The sequence below is a fragment of the Gymnoscopelus microlampas genome (genome assembly GCF_963454915.1).
Source record: "Gymnoscopelus microlampas genome assembly, chromosome: 13".
In the NCBI taxonomy this organism is placed as follows: Eukaryota; Metazoa; Chordata; class Actinopteri; order Myctophiformes; family Myctophidae; genus Gymnoscopelus; species Gymnoscopelus microlampas.
Window position 1 is genome coordinate 39,609,822 of NC_139950.1, and position 17,840 is coordinate 39,627,661.

General features: G+C 40.9%; 4 protein-coding genes across 10 annotated transcripts in view; 2 read left to right on the forward strand and 2 right to left on the reverse strand.

Moving 5' to 3' along the window:
• Positions 1–6,570, reverse strand: part of klc1b (kinesin light chain 1b) — a 43,067-nt gene extending 36,497 nt beyond the window's left edge. For 4 of the 5 annotated variants that reach the window (XM_084075530.1, XM_084075528.1, XM_084075532.1 and 1 more), the window contains exon 1: positions 6,498–6,570. The gene's annotated coding sequence lies outside the window, so the exon portion shown is untranslated. Of the gene's footprint in view, positions 1–2,667; positions 2,932–6,497 lie in introns of those variants that run through there. The other variant, XM_084075529.1, reaches the window with a different exon arrangement.
• Positions 1–17,840, forward strand: part of mertka (c-mer proto-oncogene tyrosine kinase a) — a 412,118-nt gene that overhangs the window by 103,818 nt on the left and 290,460 nt on the right. The gene's annotated exons all lie outside the window — the stretch shown is intronic.
• Positions 9,765–13,332, forward strand: mrpl2 (mitochondrial ribosomal protein L2). The gene is made up of 8 exons (XM_084077011.1): positions 9,765–9,813; positions 10,036–10,133; positions 10,507–10,720; positions 11,188–11,326; positions 11,460–11,575; positions 12,190–12,300; positions 12,473–12,546; positions 12,908–13,332. Exons 2-8 carry the CDS (start codon positions 10,062–10,064, stop codon positions 13,115–13,117), a joined length of 936 nt encoding a protein of 311 aa, XP_083933137.1. The 5' UTR covers positions 9,765–9,813; positions 10,036–10,061; the 3' UTR covers positions 13,118–13,332.
• The window catches only part of LOC311059257 (phosphofurin acidic cluster sorting protein 2), a 96,946-nt gene continuing 95,481 nt past the window's right edge, over positions 16,376–17,840 (reverse strand). For all 3 annotated transcript variants that reach the window (XM_084077002.1, XM_084077001.1, XM_084077000.1), the window contains 2 exons: positions 17,397–17,510; positions 16,376–16,769 (listed from right to left, as the gene is read on the reverse strand). In XM_084077002.1, coding sequence (XP_083933128.1) covers positions 16,654–16,769; positions 17,397–17,510 — 230 coding nt within the window. In that variant the 3' untranslated portion in view covers positions 16,376–16,653. The remainder of the gene's footprint in view (positions 16,770–17,396; positions 17,511–17,840) is intronic.

Genomic DNA, 17,840 nt, shown 5'->3' on the forward strand with positions numbered 1-17,840 from the left:
TACCTTTTTCACTGGCAATTTGTCTGAAATCAATGTCAGAAAGACTGCCTGACATGATCAGGCTGCATTGAAGTGTATGATTCAACTTTTCATGGTTTATATTATATCAAAATGTTCTAGTATAATTAAAGCAAAGTGATTTGGGGTAGAAAATCGCAATAAATCGCAAAATCGAATATCAATTAATCGCAGAATCGCAATTTTAATCGAATCGGCACCCTAGAAAATCGCAATAAATCGCAGAATCGAATCGAATATCAATTAATCGCAGAATCGCAATTTTAATCGAATCGGCACCCTAGGAATCGATTTTGAATCGAATCGTGAGGTAAGTGAATCGTGACACCCCTAATAAAAATAATGCCAAGCAGAAAATGAACAGCAGGCTTCAATTCATCAGTACCAACAACAACGCATGGCGTAACGCATGACTGCGTCTCACAGTGAAGCCAGTTCAGTTATCAGACCAGAAGATCATGTTTTCAAGAGAGCAACACAGAATGGCCCATGGGGAAGTCTACTGTCTACATGCAAAACACATTCAAATGTCACAGACAGACATTTCCAGTTGTCTGACCCTTCAGGTAGAACTTATTTCAGCGCTCCAATGAAGCGTCGACAAATTATGCTTGTTTAAATATTTCTACTCCCATTCTCTCTCCCCACGATTCCTGTTCCATTGACCAACACTTAAGTGGCAACTCAGCAACAATGTAGCTGGCAATGCTTGTTGGTTGTTTTGTAGCTTTAAATCGCTCATAGTCTGAAGATAATTAAAACACAAGAACTAACAATAGGCCCATCTAAGAAGAGAACTTAGTCCTTAGAGCTAGGGATGGAGATGAGATCAAAACCCGGTTTTGTCACGGACCCGGTTCCCAAGTTATTGAAAGACCCAAAAATCAATAAGGTTTGGGCTAATCAAGACTCTTAGCGGGTTTATTGGGCAATGAATTGACGTCATGTGTCGAGAGTCATGTTATTGAATCAAATCACTGATGTACAAATGGCCCTTTGTCTAATAAAGTTTTTGAAGTTGAAAACAACATCAATAGCAATGCTACTCCACCTCAGCGTTGCACATCAGACAGTATACGCCATAGCATGATGGTGTTATGACTCGTGTCTAAAATGAACAGATCTACAAGCTAATAACGCATCACAATGTGACATGTTATTAGTTTGTAGATCTGATTCAGCGTTGCCTACCAATGACATTAATCATCATTAAATGTGCGACCTCTCGTTATAGTCTTAAAAGAGACAGTAGAGTTCCCATATATAGCACGATGGGAGAGTACAGACATAAACCAAAACCAGTGAGTAAACATAATGAAGCATAAACAAACCAGTTTCTCCAATATTTAGCACATTTTGCCAAACTAAAGAAGGATCATTTTCATTCATTTAAGATAAGAAATAAAAAAGCAATACAATTCAATACAAGAATGTATTGCTTGTCCTGTCTTTCCACCAAATAACAGGAAAAAATGGATAGTGGGATCGATGAGGGCCTGGATCAATAAGCAGTATATTGATCCAGTATAAATAAAAATGAACGCTCCCCATCCCTACTTAAGAGCGAAAGTGGGCTTACTAGCATTGAACACCTCAAGACGGCTCAGAACATCTCAGATGCACAAAACACAGGAAGAAGAGCTTTCATCTCTGCTTGAGAAGGCATGGCACTGAAGATCTGAGTTAATATTTCTGTTTCTACACGAGCTCTCAAATATCAAATGCGGTCACAATTCTAGACAGCGTGTTATTGCAACACAGAAACAACAGACACACTGGGTCTCAGGGGTTTAACACCACTGTGGATGAAAAGACTCATTCAGACTTCATACAAACTGCTACATCAATGGAGCAGCATACAGGTGCTTAAAGGGGGCTTTCATTTCTGCTCGGGATAGAAACAGGTAGCCTGGGCTTTGGTATTTGCATAAATACATATAAAAGTAACGGTATGCGTGGGCTATGACGACTATGCACCACAGACTGTCTTCAAACTGGTCCTGTTTTGACACAAGCACTCAAAATGTTTTTTTTTCTTTCCCCTACTTTTTGTGTACAAAATAAAACTAAAAATGAACACGCATCAAAATGACACAGTAGAAATCCTAAGTGTTCATTTATCCATTCGTAATTCATAGAGTGTACACAAAAAACATCAAATTAATGCCGTTCACAGAACTTCACACTCAAGACAGCTACAAAGCGACAGACTACCATTCCTTTTCAATGGAAGCCAGCGATATGAAGATACAAAGATACATCTGACAAGTGACAACAGTAGCTTTATCGCCCGCTACAAAGTAACAAAATTAATCGTGAACTGGCTTCAACTTCACACTAGCAGCTACGAAGCTAGAAAATGAAGTGTTGTTAAAACCCACTTTGGCATCACACATGGCAAGTAGTGCAAAGGAGTCAAGGACACAGTTTTATCTGTGACATTGGAACTATCGTTAATTGATAGATTTGTATGAAATATAGCTCATCAAAATCCAAGTTTCGATCCTGAACAATAATAGAGGTAGTCTCCCTGAATACCTCAATTCTTACACAACCTATGCAGTGCCTCCTAAAGGACCAACTCATACATCATTCATGCTCGCTGCGTTTTCAGCTACTTGCTGCTGCTCGCTGGACCACAAAACTAACCTCAGTTCCTGTGGCGGATCAGATCCACATCGTTTGGCACAGAAGAAAGACTGATGAAATAACAACTCCTCCTTCAGCAATAGCTCTACACCCCAGTAAACATCATCGTTTAGAGGAAAAAAACGCTTTGCTAGTCCGTAGAGAAAGAGACGGCCCTCGATATCGAACAACCCATTCAGAATGAAACAGTCAGGTTGATGCGACAGGGAGGACAGGGGGATGAGTGCAGATGTAGAGGAGACGAGAGCAGTTGCCTACTGGATGGTGACCTTCCCATTTGATTTGCTCTGTCGGAGCAAGCCAGCCTGATCTCAGAGCAGACACCAGGGAGCTACCCCGCCCACACCGGCAAGAGAGGAGAAAAGGCTGAGATGAGGGAGGGGGGAGGGAGCAATCCTAGATCTAGACACTGCTTCTACTGCCATCAGGACACAAAAGACCTAGCATAATGAGGCTAAAGGCGTTTTCACCAGCCAGCCACCAAGGCCCTTGTATACAAAACAGTTCCAAAGGTTAAACCCAAGAGTCTTGTGAGGTATTTGTGGAGGTATTCCATTGGCATTGACTGACATTCATTCCTCGGCCCCTTATCCTCCTAACATTAGCTGTAAGCCCCAAATGCCTAACCAAACTCAAAATTATACTCTTAAATATCCACTACTCTATGTCCAGGCCCAGCCAGAATGTTACAATGTTATGGGAACAACAGATGATGACCCGTATGCGACACACTGTATGATACATGTAAACAACAACAACACCACCACCTGCTCATGTTCATACAAGGCTAGGTGCTCGACAAGGCATGCGTAAGGAACTCTGGGGAATTCTTTATGCGATGTGACAAACATGACAGCACTGTCTGTAATGGCCAGTATCTGACGACATGATAAAGTCAGAAAAGAAGGGTCAGGGGAGGCTAAATGCCTCAGTCACAATGTCACCTCGGCGGCATGTTTTTTTTTTTCTCAAAGGGAAAATCCATCCTAAGATAGCGTACACGTAAATGTGTTATTATAATGCGTTACAAAAGCCCAAAACAGATGCCAGGAAAGGATGAATTCTGTCTGTAAATTACGATAAACAAAGCGAATGTTTCGCCTCTTGTGGGATTTGAGGGGCATATTTGAGCATTTGTGGGTGTCCGTGAGTCGATCCCATATTCCAGGAGATTCACAGAACTTCCGGAAGAGGTGGAATATATCTGCATTTATATTTCCTCCAAACCCTGAATATTTGTTTTTCCATTGACCCCATCAATGTTTGGGGACTGTTTGATGCATGAAGAAATAAATACCATCCATTCTAATCCAAACCCAGTGCAAGGGCTATAATAGGAGTCACACCTAAATCACTGCAGCCCATCTCTCCTCTTGCCTGTAACGCCCGAACAGTGATGCATCAAAGGAGGATGCAGCCAGCGATGCACACAGTATAGTACCGCATGGGAAATTATAGGAGATAATTTGGTAGAATGACCTTCATGGATTCACCCCTCCTCTCTGAGCAGTATGTCACACAGCAGTGAAACGTACAAGGCCCCCCTTTCATCTCAGCCCGTCCCCTCCAGGTTGCTAAAGGCCCAGACCTCATTAGCATCCATCTGACCCGCACATTATATTATAGAGGCCTACTGTATATAATCCTTTAGGCCAGTGGTTCTCAACCAGTGGTCCAGGGACCACCAGTGGTCCTTGAGGGGGTTCCGGGTGGTCTCCAGCTAAATGATGGAGAGTCGGTAACCAAATGGACCCTTATTAGATCTTTAACTCTTGAGAGCGTAAAATGAAACCAAATGGACCCTTAAGTACGGGTCATTTTACACTCTCAAGAGTTAAATTATTGTTAAACATTTGCAAAATACTTGATTAAAGATTTTTTATTTGAATCAACGTTTGCCTGTCATCTCTCCTAATGGTACCAACATCAGTACAACAACGGAATTGTGGACAAAATCTTATCCAACGATAACAAAATATTCTAAGTTTTGGGTCTGAGAGGCTAAATCTCATCAAACGGTGGTCCGTGTCCGTATGCCGAATGAATAATGGACCTTGATATGAAAAGGTTGAAAAGTTGAAACCACTGCTTTAGGCCAATATCAGCATCACTCTCCGTCACTGAAATTACAGCCAGAGGCAGTCAGACAGACCGACTGCTGTCTCCTCACGTCAGCAACTCATTTATCCAAACACACTACCACATCATCGTCATCGTCATCATCATCATCATCATCATCCTCCTTGAATACATAACATCCGCCTCTGCAGGCTGATAATAGGAAAGGACAGGGGATGAACTGAATTACCCCAAACAAGGGTAGTGGTGCACTTGCTGTTGGCAAGTGCAATCTCTTACTGCAGCTAGGTCTGCAAGAGCAAGACTGAGGGCTGTGCTGTCCTCGGGGAAGAACAGAAATCATGTGCTCATGAATTAGATAATAAAATAGAAGCCTTTCTTTCCTCCTCCGCAGTTGCTATGGCTTGCTTACAGTTTCCCCATCATATTTTTTCACCCTCCCGTACCTTGTTTCAACACACACTCTCTACTATAATATTAAATCATGGCTATTGAATTGGTAGATACAGAAAAAAACCTGCTTCTCTGGAAATTCACAAGATATCTTAGATATGAATTATGAATAACCAGATTTGCACCAGATCAAGGCCCTAGGCAGAAAGCTTTCTTGAGATAGATAGGGTGTGGTGCATGTTATTATAGCAATGAAATCCTGGCCTGTGCATTTTAGGAGATCTGGGACTGCATTGCATCAACAAGCCAGCAAGCAGCTGACCTCTGTGCCATCTCTCTGCATATTATGCATTTCCTGCCCACTGCCTGTAGCTGAACACCACCAGTTCGTTGTATCTGTTGTTTCCTGAATGTACACCCTTTTCCCCCTGTCCCGGGCACAAAGAAGTGCCAGCCAACGGGGGAGGGTGTGGCAGGACATCAGGGACAACTCTGGGGGAAGAGCCAGTGACACTGTGTACCGAATCATTAATCATCCTATTGAAACAAGCTGTATAGACAGAGTTTCTCACAAATATGACTGTTGAATGGGCCTGCCCAAGGGAGGTGCGAGGGGAAAATATCAAATGGAGCATCTCTCTGCCTTAGGCTGGTGTAATTATAGTCTAAAAAGCCATCCAACACTCCTTTCTAACCGTTTTATCAGAGCATCTTGTAACCGTGTATTTCACACTGTTGATAAATAATCAAGTACGTTCTAGGACAGAAAGATAAAGATCTGATGCATTGCTACGAGTGCAAATGGCTCTGCTGCACCATGTTGACTCGCATCAAACACAAAAAGGCAGATTAAAAGTCAATTTAAACCTCTTTTTTTGGGCCCCCCCATGGCTTCAAACACAAAACAACAGATCATGAATCTCCCTTGTCTGTTACCACCTCCATTACTAAGAAAGGGCAGAATATAAACACATTATACATTAGATTTCCCACTCAATGTTACTAGAACCTGACATAATGTAGTTTGCCATTCGGATAGATGTTGTGCATAAAGCCCTACACACCCAGACAGACAGACAGACAGACAGACAGACAGACAGACAGACAGACTGCTCAGTCACAGCCTCCTACGAAACAAGCCAAACAGCTTGTTGGTCTCCTGCGGTCTCGTCAGCTCCTGCTAGCATTAGCCCAGCTAGCATCACCACCACTCCCCAAAAACAGTGCCGCGTTGCCATCGTTCAAACCAACTTTTCCCTAAAACGTCTAAACATAACAATACGTATACGTCTTCTGAAAGTGAAACACTCGGATATGTCGTTGAAACGGCGGTTATAATCGTGTTAAATGTCACTTACCGAGAGCTTAGCGGACTGACAGCTGCCTCAGCCCCTTTAAATCCAAAATGTCTGCCTCAGCGCGAGCTGCTGCTCTCCCAGCAGCCACCAGGCTGTTGATGTGGGGTGACGTCACGTCGTTTTTTTACCAGCGTGATCTAGTATGAGAGTCACGACACTAGATGACTCCGATCGAAAGAATGGTATGCGGAAATGCTCGTTCTGATCTCAATCAAGGATCTTTATACGGAAGTTCCAATGTTTGGAACTACAGTCCAATGCGGCGCGTGTCGTAACTTTCTCTCTCTATAATGGGTCTGGTTTTCACCACTTGGAGCTCCATCGCGCGAGGGGAGTCCAAAAAGAAACAGATCTACAAGATAGAACAAGTCAAGTGTTTGTGAAGAGTGAAGACAAGAGCCAAGAGGGTGTTTTATTTATTTTTTGTTTTATTTTTTGCACGACTTGACTGTTTTATGTGGCTATTTCAGCAGCGCTGTAAAGCCCATTTGAAGCCTACAGACAGGTGAGGTCCATAATCAATCGAGAACATCAGCACTATGATCACTTTCGCCATACAGTGTCTATGCGCGTATGTGTGACATAATTAGTTCATTGGACATTGGTCTTTTTATGTGACACAGGCATTTACCAGTGTTGCCAGATTGTGCGAGAGAAAACAAGCCCAAAAGAAGCCACATGAGCACTCAATAACCCATGGCTATTTGAAAATAGCAGATCTACAAGCTCTGCTATTTTCAAAGAAGAATCTTGGAGATTTTTTTTTGGAAATGTAGGAATATTTTCAAGCCTACAAAATCTTCTATGGGGGTCTCTGGCACAAAATATTTTCAGAAGGTTGGGTCTACACATATTCCTTGACATGAAAGTCAAGTCCTTGACATGAAAGTGTTTGAGAACCACTGGTTTAAACAACATGAGGAAACAAGCCCAAAAAACTGCAACCCGCAACTACCAATAATTTACAAGCAACCTACAGAAAAACAAGCCAAAAGTCGCTTATAGTAAGCCGACATGGCAACATCTACATTTTCATCTGGCATTGGTGGTTCAGTGGTAGAATTCTCGCCTGCCACGCGGGAGGCCCGGGTTCGATTCCCGGCCAATGCATGATATCCTTTTCATCATGATTTGTGTGCGTGGGGATCTCATTTTAAACAAGCTTAGTGCTTTATGAGTTATCCAGTTTAGTAGACCTTGTATTGTGAATCTGTACTTCCATGTATGTCTTACTAAATAAAGTACATCAATCAAACAACCTGAGTCCTGAACCATCTGTGTGGGTTAAGCTTTCTGTAGATACTAATAAACTGTACCACCGCTCTCTCTTGTGGACACCTAGGGCACTGCATGCCCTCACATAAACACTGCATTTGGGCTAAATCTCAACATCGGCTCCCATAAAAGATCCACTGGATGAACAAAAAACAAGACCAAAACTCTGAGAATAATATGCTTACAGATTCATGTAACTGGGGAACTCAATGTCAGTGAAAGGATGGCCAGGCAAAAAAACAAACAAACATGAAAGTGAATAGTGTAAGGCTAATCTATTCAACACCCAACATCTCTTGGAAATCAAATCGTGAACACTGCACACAAATGAAGACATCTAAACCAATTATATCCTCATCAAGCTGCAAACAGTCACCGACACAAGGGATATAGGCATAGAATGAGTTTAGGATGTGATTGATTGATTGATTGATTGATTGACTGACTGAATAGTTTATTTTTTACTTTGTACTACTTTATACTTTAAAAGCACATGAAAGTACAGTTCAATACAAGGTCAGCTAATAATAGGAATTTAAAAAAAACAAGAAAGCCATTGGCTTGTTTCCATTGGGGTCCTTTGTACTCAATTCATAGTGAAATGTCTAGGGTGGAAAGGAAAACCACCCTGGGTCATTCTGAAATAAGGATAGGATGGAGCAGTGATAACAAAATACACCTCCTTCTTAAACACAAACATCAGCCAAGTGACACAGACGTTATTCTCCAAAATATGAAATAGATAGCACATCTTAAATTTCCAGGTCAAGGAGGACAACATTTCTTTTTTATTTGGCTGGCTCACATCACAATAAAAAGCGCTTACGCGTTTGGAAACACCCTGGAAGAAGGCTCTGTGCCAAAATGCGTAAGCATATTTCCTTTGGCATGTGAGTAAAAAAAAAAAAAAGTGAAATGTGAGTATTTTGTCCTCATTGACCTGACATTTGAGATGTGCTCTTCTTCATATTTTTTGCTGGATTTTGGGTCTATCGTTGTTGAAGTCTAACTCTATTTTAGTAACTGCTACAGAGGTTATCTTGCGGAAAAAATGACAAGAAAACAAGTGCTGACCTAGAATGTAGGTCAACGCTTGTTTTCTCGTCATTTTTTTAGATCACATAAATGGCAAGCTACAGAAGGCACAGCAGAGACATGTCAAATAACAATTGTTAGAGAGGCTTTCACATCACCAGGGTTGTTCACGCTAGATCGCCATGGTTACCATCAGGAGATGACTGAGTGAGAATGAGTCCTGACTTCATGGGTTCCAAATTTAGGCATAATAGTTAACGACCTCATAGATTCCATATATGGATATGCCATGATGGATATTTGAGTTTCCATATTTGGACATGACGGTCGATTCAGGATTCCATATTTGGGAATGTAGCCTATGACATATCATGACCTCACCACGATGACACAGCAAATCCAGCCCGTCTGTATAAAGGCGGGCACAGATTCAGTCAGAAGACAGTTTGACCTCCACCCTTGAGATTTAAGATCTTATGATGCTTCCACACTGGACTTCTTGGAAGGAGACAAGATGCAGTTTGGACGTCCTCTTTGAATCACGCAGGCAAAACACCTGTGGTTAGACCTAAATAAAACATCACTGCAGCTCAACCAGCAATCCATACCTTCTAACCCTTTTACAACCATATTAAAGGTACATTTGAATTTGTCATGGGTGCAACCCACATCGCTCATCCCACAAATGCATGTTCCTTACAAATGGGGCACCATTTAAAAAGGGAAATAAACAGGCTTGCCAGTGGTATAAAAGTTATGGCCAAGAAGCATTTCTGAAATGTTTTGTTTTTTATATCAGATCATTTTTCTAACTCAAAAGCAAAGGTTTCTCATATTTGACTGTGACCTGGAAACAGGCAGACAGTGACCTCTAATGTAGTTCTACTGCCATCTAGTGGTCGTGTAAAGGGACAACACTTTAATCTCTGTTTTGTGTGTAGGAGATGCGTCATAACTATGCGACACGGCCACTGCGTGCAGTTTTCTGAAGGACGCTATTTTAAAGGTTGGGATTAATATCATGTCTACATATTAAAGTACCAATGCAACCAGGTTACTAGTTGAATATATTACTTAAAGTATTAATTAATAACTAATTGGTGGTGTTAATTGATCGTAGCGTAGCTAGAATGCTAGGTTTAGTTATCTAACACACAACATCTGACATTATGTATTATTGTGGAAAAAGATACTTACATACTAAAGGTTTCTCCTCTTTGATCCACAGTGTAATATCTTGACCTGGTTGTTGTCATGGCGGTGTCTTCTCTAACTAGAGCTCTGAGGACTTTGTCTCTGTCCCAGTCTACTCTGCTGTCCTCACAGGTATGTCACATTTCTTTTACTTAAGTAAGAGTATCAATACTGCTATGTAGAAATACTCTGTTACAAGTAATAGTCCGGAATTCAAAATTGACTCGAGTAAAAGTACGAAAGTATTGGTATCAAAAGTAGAAAGTACTCATAATGCAGAAGGTCCAATTCCACACGTTTTCAAATGTATAAACATCTTTTAAAGATATCAGATCTACAAGCTTACAAGTCGCATCGCGAGCTTGTAGATCTGCTATTTTCAAATGGCCGAAATGTACCATATATATAGAGCTCAAGTTACTTTCCACCACTGCACAATATGCGAATGTAAGGATTTCATTTTACGGCGTTGAACTTGCACAAAATGACCAGATATGTTTTCCAGGTGCTGGGAGGACAGGCCGCTCATAGAACTCACTCCATCCTCATGACCCAGTCACCTGTAAGTGTCCTTGGCACACCATCACCACAATGCAGAGGGTTCCTCACAACGGCCTCTTTGGACCAGAACCGGAGAGACTGGAAGGAGACACAGAAGGCAGGGAACTACACCATCAAACCCCTTGGGATGAGGAAGACGGGGGGCAGAGATCACTCAGGTATAGTAGTCACTTAAATTTGTAATCGTACAGTGGTTGCAAACAACACAGACGCTAGCATTGAGAGACGGATCGTATGTAGTGATAGTGAAAAGGCAATGCATGGTTAAGTTCCGTAACTCTCCTCAACCGCCACCTTATGAAAAACGAAGATGGGGTGTCCAAATATACATTTTTCAAGCTCCTAAACCAAATTCACGGAAGCACCTTTTGTTTTGCATCTCCAACACACTCACGTGATGTCAGTTCCCTTCCCCTACACGCAGGTACTAGGGTGTGAGTGTGACATCTCTGTAGCTGAAATTATTATCAATTAAATATACATTTAAACACATTCTGTGGCTTAGGTATAGGAGAGTGGTCACATGTTTAACATAGGATTTGAAGTTCAATGAGAATGAATCGTAATGAGGTCATTCCATTTGCTTGGCTGGGTTTCACATTTTCACTGTTATTCTGTCACACAGGAAGGATACGGACACATGGCATCGGCGGTGGACACAAACAATTATATCGCTGGTTAGACGTCCATCGACTTCCCCTTGAAGCAGGCAAAGACAAGGTCTTTGAAGAGAAGGTCGTTGAAGTTCGTTATGACCCATGCAGGTGAAATGAAAGTCCTCTTATTTAGCACAAGAGACATTTACCAATGTCATTAACATGTCTGTCCACAAAAGTAAGTAATCACAAACAACTGACCGCAGTCACCGCACTGTTTGACTTTTGTTTTTCTGAGTAGATCTGCAGATATTGCTCTAGTAGCCGGGGGCGAAAAGAAGCGATGGATCATTGCTACAGAGAACATGCAGAATGGAGATATCATCAAAACATCTTCAGTTATTGGACGCATGGCAGGTATGAGTTCCACCCGCCAGCTTGTTTGGTTAAACTGCCTCTTACCATTGAACGAAGTTCCCCAGGGGTCTTTAATAGGTCCGTCCTCTTTTCCCTCTAGTCTACACCAAATACCGTTGCCGAAAATAGCCGATCTACAAGTTCACAACGCGTCACGTTGAAGTGCATTGTGAGCTTGTAGGTGGGCTATTTCTGCCAAAAGTTTGCCCTCAAAAATAGGGGCGCTAGCATTCCATGTGGTTGAAGGTGATTTAATGCTCACTATAGGACATTTCCATTTATGCGCACTTGTCAGTCACTGGTGGGGATATCAATCTAACTCGCTTCCTCAAGAGGCACAGAACAGGGACCTTTGACATCCTGTGGAGTGGGATGTGAAAGCATTTCTTTAACTGTTTCTAGAGTGAGCAAGTGACATCACTCTTGTAATGTTCTCAGATCTTCCACTGCTCAATCTAGAGACGTGAATTTTAAAACAACTTCATGACTTTTCTCTATGACGTGTCTTTTTAAAATGACAGGGACATTCTTTGCCCAGCCCTAGTTAACATTTGACAGTTTTGGTATTTGTTACCCTTTGTTATCAAAATACTAATACATTTGTTATATCTCAGTTTCAGCCAATGAGGGTGATGCCTACCCACTCGGAGCTCTTCCTGTGGGTACGTTGGTGAACAGCCTGGAGATATACCCAGGAAAAGGAGCTGAATACATACGTGCTGCAGGTAATAAATCATTCACAATTTAAGATCTGGTGCATTTCGATCTCTTACTACTTGTGTTATGTGAATACAGAGCAGCCTAAATAAAACTCAATGGTATTAGTAGTTAGTTGCTGTAACATTTGATCATTCTACCTCAGTTGAATACTAAACTGTATGTTTTTTTTTGCTCAAGGCACATGTGGCGTACTGCTCCGAAAAGTCAATGGAACCGCCATTGTTCAGCTCCCTTCAAAACAGCAGGTTCAGGTAAGGTTCTTTAGACGCCCTTCAAAGAACAAATGCATTTTACTTCAATTTATGCAGTGGTGGGAAAAAGTACTCAAATCTTTTACTTAAGTAAAAATATCAATACTGCAATTCAAAATGTACTTGAGTAAATGTACTCATTGTGCAGAATGTCCCATTTCAAGTTTTGAAAATAGCCGATCTACAAGCTCACAATGAGTCGCATCCAAAATGTATATAGGGCTGAAGTGGTTACTGTACGTTTTGTAATTATACAAAAAAAAGTTTTCAAATAATTGTAGTGGAGTAAAAGTACAATATTTGGAAATTGGAAATACTCAAGTAAATGTACTAACATTACGAAATGATGTCACACACACAGGTACTGGAGACCTGCACGGTAACCGTGGGCCGTGTTTCCAACGTCGATCACAACAAGCGGATTATTGGCAAAGCGGGTCGCAACAGGTGGCTCGGCATTCGCCCTTCAAGTGGCTTGTGGCAGAGGAAGGGAGGCTGGGCAGGACGCAAGATCAAACCATTGCCACCGATGAAGAGCTACATCAACCTGCCCTCAGTCGCAGCAAAATAATATGGACAATATAAACTTGACTCTGGATACTGTATCATGTTTAGGACTGGAATTGACACCACCAGTTCTCACTGGACAAAATGTATAAAGCTGGATCTTGCATCGTAAACGAATATAGTTCGTGATGTATTGAGTGACTAATTGGTCAGGGGAGAAAATATGAATAAAGGCAAATATTTGTTTGTACAGAAGATTAAAAATTTTATTAAACACAACTGCTTGTGAGAGCATGGAAAGAAACAAAACAATATAAAATTCCAAAACATATTTACATCTAGTAAAACATGCAAAAGAGTAACCCATATTTTTAGTGGTAAATTTAAAAATACTGTCATGTCATTTAAAATAGGGTTTGTGCAAAGACACTGGGTGGCATTTCAAGTAAATCTTGAGTTATACTTGGTTCTGCATCGTGTCGCCGCGCACCGAAATTAGATCTACAAGCGCTCTGTCGCACTGCGACATGAGCTTGTAAAACAGCTGTTTTCATGTGCGCAACGCCAGTGTGCCACTAAGTATAAATCAGGCATAACGGGATCAATGAGACAGCATATTTTAACCCCTGGTAGTTTGACCTCTAATGCAAAAGTGATGCTTAAGGTGATTTCCTGCATTGTCCGTATTGTTAAATTGAAACATTACTGTAATTAGCCGGCTCATTGATCCAGTAATGTAAAACACCCCCATGCTACCTCTAGGATTTAGGGAAGAAAAAAAAAAAACTTGAGGTCAAATACATTGAAATACACTTGTTGAATTGTGCCCTTAACGGTATTTAAAGGGCTAGCTCACATGAATTCCCCCCCCTAACCACACACACACACAACTGCCATGGCTAGCACTTCATAGCCCAGGTTTTACAAAATATACAAGGGCCAGGTCGTCCCTCAGTTAAGAGAAGATAGTGAACACTTCAAAAATGAAATAGACAACCTGGCTGTACAATCGCAGGCAAACACATATGGTGGTGGTAGGTGATGAGAAAGCCTTTCAATATGCGGCAAAAAAAAAAGAAGTCACGGAGAGCATTGTAGTTGACCAGACAACAGAAGGCGCTTAACTCTATCGACATAAACATGACCCACTTCACTAAAAAGAAGAGTCGTGTTAAAACAGAAAGAAAAACTGCAAACCTTCTGATGAATGTAGGTAGTGGTAAATAATTCAAACATAAAGAGTCGTAACGCTCCACCTGAAAACCAAATTGTGTCCCGATTAGAGCTGAGAAGGTGAAGAAACCACAAGAAAGTGCATTACATAGTGGGAGAGCATGTACAAGAATTGACATGTAGTAGTGTTTTGCATTGTACAAATCTAAAGTCATGGGTTAAGGAAATATTTGGCATTTAGGGTGGGATACAAGGGGGGTAAATATTTGTGCTTTCAATTTAGTGGAATGGACAGTTGCAGTTCACAATGGTACATCTTGTATATTTATATACAATACTATAAAAAGTCTAACAAAGCTTGCAAGTCTTCCACTTTATAAAAACAAAAGCAACAGCAAAGAAAACCCATACAAACAGAAGGCCCTTTTCTGTGTCCACATTTTTCCTATTGCAAAAGGTTCACACGAGTAACACTATTGAGGGAGTACCATCAAACACTTAACACACCAACAAAGACACACACAGGCAGTGACAGGAATATCTGGCAAGAATCCATATGCTTCCCCCATTATCATCAAATCCATTTAAAAACGGCTAAATAGCTCAACTTGATACTAGGATCAAAGCAGTTCTTTTCAAGTCAGACAAATTATTTTGAGAATCAAAAAAACGTACAAAAAGGAGAAACAATAGGCCAATACAATACTGAATAGGTAATCTGTCAGATGAGACTACATTTTAGGTTATGTACTATTTCCATATCTGGCCGCAATGAGGCCGTATTAACAGACTGCTAATATAATGTGTGCATGTATGTACGTACAGCACACGCATAACATGTTTAGAATATGGCCAAATATAATTATGCCAACACTTCACAATATATATATTTTTCTTTTCTTATCTTTTTTTTTACAAGCTCAGTACTCTCAATACAGATCTCTGTAATGACAACAAACGTTCAAGGCTATTAGCTGGCTGAAGCGTAATAAAGTACAAGTGTATATACTAGATAAATGCTCTGCTGGTTGGACTGTAGAACACATTTTTACTTTGGCACATCACTATACATCTGGCCCTAATCAAGAAGCACAGACCTTAGATTTCAGACAACCGACAACTTCTGTGTGCGAGACAGGTCAGTTGTCCACTATGTCAATATACATATGAGTACATTGCGAAGGATTCAAACATATTTTTGACCACTTTTCACAAATAAGTGGGAGCCAAAACCCGAAATGAAATGCCAAATACACTACAGGTGGAAATTGCAATTTAGAACGAAATGCATCAATCAGCACCTTAAAAAGAAATAGACGTGACATAGTCACAACTAAAGGGTTTTCTTACATTTGGCATTCAGCTGTAAGAGATCAACAAATATGTGGTCTTGTGTATCAGATGACCCTGTTTCAAAGTGGTTATAACTGCACAGTAACTCCAACCTCAGGTAACGAATCTACACAAAATCCTCAATGTTCATCTAAGAGTGTGGATGAACAGTGAGGATTTTACTGAGTATACTGAAATGACACTACTCAACTTCAGCGCCTACAATGGAAAAAAAAAGAAGTAGAAAAAAAAGAATGGTTATCTTCTTTAAGAACTGTTTACATGTGTTATATAAATGCATTATAGCTACATTCACAATAGCTACCTTCCCAAATATGTTGCTCGACTTGTTATAGATACACAGTGTGCTTTTAACAGCAAAAGGCAGAAACACGTAATATGTTATGTTCCTTACTATAAAAAAGAAAAGGAAAAGTTGGGAGTTGAAAAGATGAAATAAGAGACAAGTCAGAAAACAGAAGACTTGAGTTAGAAGGGAAGGATTCCATCTAGATTCACAGCAATATTCTTTTTTGACTTTCAGTTAACAAACACGAACACAGTCGCAAAATGATCTCACACACGCACGCACGCACGCGCGTCACACTGCACATCACCATCATACTTCTCCATTGTCTATAGAGCAACGATAAAAACGTAAGGATTTCACAGAAATAATAAAAATGCTAATGAGAAACAAAGTGCAAACACAGCTGCCGTTACCGAAATGTGGCAAAAATTGTCAGAAAAACCTCAAAAAAAGAAAACACACACATTCGAGGCGGCAGCACAGGAACTTACAAAATAGTACTTGTCGTTCTTTTTTTTATATATTGTGTAAAAAACAAAACAAAAAAACCCAACAACAACAACCAACAAGGTCAACATCGATAATATCAACTTGAACAACGTGAAATGTTTATGTGTATTTGAACACACGGTTACAAAGTCAGTAAGGTTTCCACAGGAAAACTATTACTGCCGGCCCGGGGAGTTGGCTTTCCTCTCTTTTTCTCTGTTAGCCTCGCTATTGAGACAAGTGCAGGGGGAGAGTGTGTCGGTCGGTGGCGGTCGGTCGGGGGTCGGTGGCTGGGGTCACATGGGTTTGGTGTAACCGAAGACCCCCACGGGGAAATGCTTGACGTGCGTTGGCCACTGGGCGGCTAGCTGGAAGAACTTGACATCGTTCCACTCAACTCCATCGATAGACACTGGAAAACAAAGCGATCGACAGTAATTGAGCACCACCTGACAACTAGTAGATTAAACCCAATCCATTTATGGTATATACTGTATTACATTGGTTCTCAAAGTGGGGTCCGGGGACCCCCAAGGGTCCTTGAGGGAATTCCAGGGGGTCCCCTATCCCAGATGGATAGGAACCAAATGGACCCTTATGGGTCTGTAACTCTGAGAGTGTACAAATGGATTGATTTTACAATATAAATTGGGGTCCCAGAGATAGAAATGCCATTAAATGGGGGGTCCGTAGCCTAATAATGCATGACAAACTGGGGGTCCTTGAAATTAAAATGGTTGATAATCACAGCTAGAGCTGTAAAAAAAAAAATCTTCTTTGGCATAATAATTCTTCAAATGGGGGTCTGTGGGCTAATAAGTGTCAATTTGGGGGTCCTTGACATGAAAAAGTTTGAGAACCACTGCTGTATTATACACACACACACACACACACACACACACACACACTCTTTAAGTACACAATTCATTTTATACATTATGCTCTAAGAAAGTAGCTTCTCATAAGATATTGAGATTAAAATAGCGTCCCTTTGCATAACCACTAGATGGCAGTAGCACTCTGTGCAGTCCTACAGTACCTCTCAGCATAGTGTGCTGGTGCTTGGCTGTGCAGATCAACCTGCTGATACCATCGATCACTTGGCTCTTAGAGTCCAGATCTTTCTCCTTGGGCTTCTTACTGAGGAAAATCACTATGAAGGAAGAAAGAATAAATGATCGCACCGATGTAAAAAAAATAAATAAATAAAAATAAGAATTCTTTAACGTACACGTCTTTACAGCTACTACAGAATGTATATATTTTTCACTTCTCAATTTTTACATTAGACCCAGCAATATGGCTCTCCCCCCGCTCCTTGCTTGCTGAATGCAATGTTAATGATATAGATTTTATATAACTGATTAAAGCACGTTCATGCTTTAATCTCAGTATGCACTCCACCAGGTGAGCCACCGATGACATAGATTTTTTTTTAAATAGATTTTAAAAATTCATCTGACCCCTGTTCTCGAACAGAGGT